The sequence below is a fragment of the Leptosomus discolor genome, chromosome 13 (assembly GCF_034619465.1).
Source record: "Leptosomus discolor isolate bLepDis1 chromosome 13, bLepDis1.hap2, whole genome shotgun sequence".
Taxonomy (NCBI): Eukaryota; Metazoa; Chordata; class Aves; order Leptosomiformes; family Leptosomidae; genus Leptosomus; species Leptosomus discolor.
In genome coordinates, this window is record NC_141403.1 from 4,244,288 (window position 1) to 4,251,539 (window position 7,252).

The 7,252-nt window shown below is 46.3% G+C and overlaps 1 protein-coding gene across 3 annotated transcripts in view; it reads left to right on the plus strand.

Moving 5' to 3' along the window:
- DTNA (dystrobrevin alpha) overlaps nucleotides 1-1,376 on the plus strand; it is a 90,653-nt gene extending 89,277 nt beyond the window's left edge. For all 3 annotated transcript variants that reach the window (XM_086472525.1, XM_086472526.1, XM_009957109.2), the window contains one exon: nucleotides 1,221-1,376. In XM_086472525.1, the coding sequence (XP_086328651.1) occupies nucleotides 1,221-1,376 (156 nt within the window). The remainder of the gene's footprint in view (nucleotides 1-1,220) is intronic.
- Nucleotides 1,377-7,252: the final 5,876 nt, after the last annotated feature.

A 7,252-nucleotide genomic window follows, 5' to 3' on the forward strand; every position in this document is an offset into this window, starting at 1 on the left:
TCATTAGGTTTGCGGTGCAGGTTTCCTTTCCATTTATCAACAAAATGTTCATGCTAGGTCTTTTGTAACTGCCTGACACAGGGAGATGCTAAATTAAGATCATCATACCGTTTGGGATGCTTAGGTATTAAGGAACTGGATGGAAGCGTTCGTGCTTGAATAATTAATACAATGAAACGGTGTCGGGAAGGAGAAGCAGCAAGCTGAACTACCTGGCCTGTCTTCACTCATCAGCTTTAGTTTAACTCTTTTTTTTTGCTGAAGTAGTTTGCATTTCCATCTCTCATCCTGTAGACCAGCTTTGTGCCTGAAAGGAGTAGAAGAGAATTCGTGTCAGCAGGCTGTGGTCTCTGATGATCGGACGTTATTGTCAGATCTCATGCAGTGCGGATTCGCTTTCTGTCTGAGGTAGCTGAAGAGAAAAAGGCTGAGCTCCCTAACTCTGAAAGGTCAAGTGTGCAAACGGTGCCTTTACCATAAGTGTGCCAACAGCAGAAGTTGGCGATATTACCTACACTGTAGATCCTGACGTAGTTAGGAGAAGAGCAGCAGTCGTTTATCAAGCATTTTCCTTTACCAACTACAACTTTTATGCCTCGGGTAGAGGAATTTAAGATACTGATGCTTTGGGACATGGAGGAGCATCAAGGAGAAGTTGGTGCCCCAGCAGAACAGGCTGTTTACGAGCTGTAGCACCCAGATCCATCCTTTTAAGTAACTGCACTTCTTTTTGGACGTAGGGAATACCCCTGAGCTTGTAAATTAAGGGTGAGACATTTACACACGAGGGGGGCCCCTGATGGTGAGTGACTCAGGTAGGTGGCTGAACGCTGCGCACAAGGGAAATAATTAGTAGGTTTGCATCCTGGAAGGGTGAAATGGAAGGGAAAATGGGAACACCTGCAAATCCGTGTCGGTGCAGACCCAGTTACCCCAGGGTCCCACAGCAGAGCAGGCAGCAGCCTTCCCACCCGTGGTGAGAAGAGTTTCCAGCTTCCCAAGTGCCTTGAAAGTGTCTGTTTACAGCTCAGATCCCTGTGGCTCACCCAGGGGGAATGGCTTTTTCACTTTACTAACTTCCTCAGGGATAACCACAGGAACGGCCAGCTCCTCCTTTTTCTTCTGTCAATAAAGCAGAGGCTTTGCCTGCTCTCCCTGTGGGGGTGCAGCACCTTAAACCAGCGCTCTTTTAAATACCTTCCCTAAACATTTCTCCACAGGCAAGCTGCAGTCAGACGGACAACGAAAGCTACGTAAGAACTGATGATGAGGAGAGCTGCTTTCGGACAGACGATGAAGAAAACTCGGCTGCCAACTTCACGGAAGAGTGGAACCAAGAGGTGCAGCGTCTCTTGACAAAAAACCCGCATAACTAAGTTCTGAGGACTGTAGCACAGTACTTTTGTTCTAAGAGTTGTAGTTTGTAGATGTGTGTTTTTGACAACAAGACTTTTGTTTAAAGCTAACTTATATTAGCTTCATCTTCTGTAACATAGCTCATCACCGGTGAAGAACCAGACTGACGTACACGTACTGCTGTCACAAAGGATGGCGGTATTAATAACTCACGTAAACCCTTTGCACATGATATTGAACCTGTTCAGTTTACAATGACGATACTGTTTATAGATAGGAATTTGATTTCTGAATACTTTGAGATTTTAGTAGATCAGTTTACTATACACTGTACATTTTTTCCACAGAAGAAGTAAAAAGCTACGATTATGCATTTAACACTGAATGATTATACTCCTGAGTGTATATATCTAGTAGCCCAAAAAACAAAGTACCAGACTATATTTGCAATTTGTTTGCAAGTCTTTAAATTAAGACTTATACAAAATGTACTAAAATAATAATAATAATAATAATATAATTAATAATATTCATTAAAAACCTCTCTAATTTAGGGCTAATGTGTAACTTAGGAATGTTTCTTTCAAAATAATCTAACAAATCAGCCATAGAAGTTAGTGTAAATATTTTTTTTCCAAATAGATATCATATACAAAAGGTGACATTCAAATGATATAGAATCTAGTTTTTAAATCAGCACAGATCTTCTTAAAACTGTGAACTATGTTTTGAAATACTCGTTGCTAAAGCTGTTTATAAACCACAGGTGCCATAAGATCCCTGAACTGACTGATGTTATGTATAATCCTCCATGGTATCGTTTCATTGATGTTTTAGCTTTAGTAAGCATGTGTTCAACAAGCCGGCTCTTTCCATCTCTCTGCCCCTCCTACTCTTCCCCCCCCCCCAACCCCCAATGTTATTTTCGAGGCCTTCAGCTTTAAATGTACAGGCTTAAAGTGCGCTTGCAACTGTTTTCTTTTTCTTTCCGAATGTGTATTGCCTTAGCCAGCCACCAGATGTTCTGCATGCACTCTTGGAAATGTGTCGTGAGACTCTTTCGGAGCTGGAAGGAGAAATAGCTATCGGCGAAAAGCACAAGAAAAGCGGTGGATTTTTTTCTTTTCGAAGGGACAGGCATACAGTTACAGAATTGGAGTTTTGTCCAGTTTAGTATTTTTCGAGTATTTCAGGAGAAAGGGGACCTACCTGTCCGGTTTGGATTAGGCGGCGAGACTGCTGGCTGCAAAGCGATTGCCCTGCTGCGACTACAAACCTACGGATACTCCCGAGCAGGGCTTGACCCAAACTAGCTGTACCGTCCTCCCCGCGGCGTGTTGCTGGGAAATAAAGGTGACACCCGCGTGGCACGTGGCACTGCCGGGCAGGGACGTCAGAGCCAGGCCAGGAGCAGCGGCACCACGAGCCGGGCAGCGGCGTCAGCTCAGGGCTCGTGTCGTTTCGCTGCCCTCGTACAACGTGGCGGCTTTCGGTAGCTGGCTGAGCGGACGCGACACGTAACAGCCCTGACAACGGGAGCGTTTCATACAGGTATTTCCCACCAGCACAGTTTGCCTACAGCCAGTGGGGAGGTGCCCACCTAAAGCAGGTGAACGTGGCTGGTCTGCCCTCGCTTCCGTGGTGACGCGGATGCGCGCTGCCGTCTCTTCACGTGAGGTTGCGACGTAGCTCAACCCAGGAAGGCCGCTCGTTGGCGTGCACCCTGCGGGCTCGTGGCTGTTTCCCTGGGCGCTGCGTGCTGGGGGGTGAGTACCTGTATGAAAGAGCTGCCGCCGGTTTTCGCTTTCACGTGGCGTTGTTGCGTACGCTGATCTCTCGTCCGCGTCTCCCTGCGTAGCCGGGCTCGGGCTCGGACATCCAAATGCATTCTAAGGCGTCCAGATATCTTCATGTAAGCTTTTCATTTTTGCAATCACTGGTCTTTGCTCCTGAGGTATGTGCCATCCTGGCGAGGCAGGCACCATATCCTCCAATGCCCCCCTCCTCCAACCTCCTCTCAGGAATGGGTGAGCCTCCACTAGTGCCTAGCACTCCACGTTTAAAGCTACTCCAGTGAAGCTGTAGATGTTGCTGTCAGCTCAGGATTCCAGGCAAGCATTTCCTGAACAGAGATAAAACAAGCTAGAACACAGCTACGTGCAGTGGCTGACTAATTCAACCCGTGTCACGTTTAACTGTACCCAGAGTAGTAGATCCCTCCCATCATCTTAGTGTCCGCGTGCTCATTATCACTGTGCTTAAAATAGGTGCAATAGAATAAATCCAGGGCAAGGGCTTCTGGACTAGGAGGAAGGAAAAAAGTTGACGGCTCAAGCGCCTTTCTCTCAGGCTGGTGTCAACAAGGTGATCCCCGGCAGAGCTCTGGGTCCCTTGCGCCCTGGAGCTCTGAGATGAAGCACCTCTTACTTGGCTCTCCAAATATCTATTTTAAGCAATTTCCAACTGTTAAGCTGGCTGTGGTTTCGCCCAGCTGGTCTTTGTGTGCTTGTTGAATATTATTTTGGTTGTGGTTTGCGGTCATTAAGACAGAGTTACAGAAGAGGTCCCTGGCACGGGCCTTTCTTGACTACCAATGGCCCACCACAGCAGTCAAAACTCCGGGTGGTTTTACTGTCACTGGAGGGAAAACAGTGGTTTGGAATCAGGAGACAGGGATGTGAAGATGTATAGGGTCCTTGAATGTCCAAAGCGAAGGTGGAGAATGGGTTGTCTGTAAGTAGTAATGTTAACTAAACTGCATAAAAAGGTGTGTGGCCTTTGTTGTGATATAATATGTATTTTCTTATATGCATGAGCCAAATTGTTGCATCATAATTTATCATAAGCGTGTCTGCCTTTACTTTCAGTCATCTTCTCCCATCCTTATTGGTTCTTGGCAATTACTGTAGATAGACCTTGTAAATATTGCAACCTCGGGTTGCTGTAATCGCGTTGGTTCAACTCAGCAGACGGAGCTGTGAACAGCAAGCACTCCACTGTGTCCTGAAGACAAAAGGGCATTTTTACCTTTGAACCAAAAAAAAAAAACCAGAGTATGAAGAGTTACATCTTGAGGCTACTAACTGTAAGACGTTTTTAAAACTACTGTACTTGACACCACTTGAGACAGATACAGAGACACTAAAGATGTCACGATATTCATTGGTATTGTAACAGAACTGCTATCGTATGGGTTTTTTTGTATTGCTGTTAAGTATTGTTTTGTGTGTGTGTGTGTTGGAACCTGCTGGGGACATGTTATATTTTGAAGTGATTAAACTATTTAATTGTGTGTCTATATTTTGGAATGGAATTATTTCTTCATTAAAAAGATTTTTAAAAGTAATTTATGGAGCATCATGTTTGTGGCTTATTTTGGTTTTGGAAATCCTGTTCCGTGGAGCCCAAGCAGTGGGTTTTTAGTAGGGAAGAAAAACGTGTCCCCGTGGCACAGCAAGCAGTCTTTGCTTCACCCACGCTGTCTGCTCCAGCTCTGTGTGAGAGGACTCCTTCCACCGCTTTCCCCCGCGCTTTGAGCGTGGTACTGAGCAGCGCCTGCTTTCGGTGGCCCAAGCAGTTTCTTCCTTTCATAATTCTCTGTATTTTTAGCACTTTTCACAACCTGAAAATGCCATTCCCCTGTCTGTAAAACATCCCCCTGCTTCCACTTAACAGCAATGAAAGTCGCCGTAAGCAGATTGACAAGGTGCCTGGTGCAGCCCTGTGAGGGGACCCTGGGCCTCAAAAGCCTAAACTGTCTGCAATAATGTCATTTTTGTGTTTCTCTCTCTCTCTCTTTCCTTAGAAGGAGCAAAACCTTGGAAGAATCATAGAATCACAGAGTGGTTTGGGTTGGAAGGGACCTCAAAGCTCACCCAGTTCCAACCCCCCTGCCATGGGCAGGGACACCTCCCACCAGACCAGGTTGCTCAAGGCTCTGTCCAACCTGGCCTTGAGCACTGCCAGGGAGGGAGCACCCACAGCGTCTCTGGGCAGCCTGTTCAAGAGGAGCATTGTAATGGCTTTACCATACCCAGCCACACGTTACCTTTTATTGCAGCAGGACATGAAGTCTTTGTTTTTCCAATTACACATTTAAGGTGTCTTTCCGTATCAGCTGGTGGCAGTTACAACGTGTTGCCCACCTGAAAGAGCACAGAGATGCACAGGAGGAGCTCTTCAAGCCACAAGTCTGTGTCCCGATGAAATACCTCCAAGCATGGAGAAGACACTCGGGAGGCGATGCCCAGCCGTGCTTTTTGCGCCCGTGGTGCTGGTGGTCCTCCGCAGGGCGGCTGGGGGAGGGTGTGCTGCTGCCCTTCTCCCCAGATGGACTGCACCCTGGCAGCTCAGCACGGCCAAAACGTCCCCAGCTCGCCCCAGGATGCTGCTAACTGGCCAGTTAATTGCACTGGGGTGGGGGCTGTTAGAGGAAAGCAGTAACAGCACACCAAAAATATCCTCCATCTACTTATCACATATCCCAGTGTCTTGGGAACCAGATAAACCCCCGTCCGCTGCTTCCTCCTCCAACGCTGACTGCTGTGGTAACCTATAAATCACCAGGGTTTACTTGCCCTAATTCCCCTGTCTACGTGGTGACGTTCTTCAATAAAGATGATCATTTTACGTTGTAAATTATTTGGTAGGTCTGCTGAACTTTGCCTCCACAATCCCAGTCCAAATTCATATCCGCGGGATTCTAATATATGGTGAAATATCATCAGCACATGAGGATAACTCCGTTTTATCCATGCATAATCCCAAATTGCTGTGTTTCTTCCTAACCCACAATCAGCCTATGGCCTTTGGGGAACAAAGGAGCCAGTGAAAACTAATTTATAGGCAAAGGCTCTTTGCCTCTTGGTTACTCTAGCTACTTTCTGCTCCCTACAAGGACTCATAGAGGAAGCAATAAATTAGTTTCATTTGCAAAAGAAAAAAAAATAGAAATACTGACATAAAAATAAAAATATACAAACAAAAATATACAAATAATAAGAGGTTTTTTTAAAAATACAATAAAATAATAAAATTAATGGTCTTTAGATCTGGGAAGCTGGCACCTTGGCTGCATCAGCGCTGAACTAGGTGACTGAAAGCTGCTGAAACTTTCTAAAAGTATCCGGGAGTTTCGTTCAGCAGAACATGGATCTATGGCTGCTCTTCCAAAGTTTGCTTGGGAGGCCCGTTGCTCAGCAGTAGCGTATTCCCTCGCAAGCAACCCTTAGATCCGGGTGAAACCTTTTCAGAGACTATCGCAGGAATATGAAGCTGAGTCTGTCACAGAAGTAGGTTAAGTGGGGTGAGAAGAGAAATCTCTTCTATGGTTCCACGATGTAAAAATGCATTGAAGAATTTCATATGCTTCAGGATCATCCTGTCTAATACCCCAGATAATCCACAGATTAAGGATTCCCCTTTGCTTTCTCCTGAGGAGTGATTGCCACTGGTTGAGTTGTCCGTGGTCTGTCTATCCCAAGCTGCCAGCACAGCGCCAACGTGCCTTCGGCTGCGAAAGGCAGAGCAGCAGACTTGAGCTGCGCCTCTCACTGGCTTCCCCTTCGCCCAAGAGAAGTACAAGCCAATGATGAACAGGTCCCAGGCTGGAATAAGCCTTTCTGAGAGCCCACAAGTCTGGAGCTTTCTAGAAAAAGCTGTTTGGGGGTAGCGACCTCCCAGGACAAAGGTGGGGGATGTGCGCCGGGGAATTGTGCAGCCACCTCATGCCAGCTTTGAGATAAGATGGCTACAGCAACTTGGAGATAATAAAGACTACAAAGACAGGCAGTGTGAAAGAGTAGCTGCTTTTCTGTGTCTTGGAAGGAAATGGAGGAGGCCACGGTACAGTTTCCCATTGGTATTCGACGTTGCAGAATGCAGTTTTCTGTTTAAC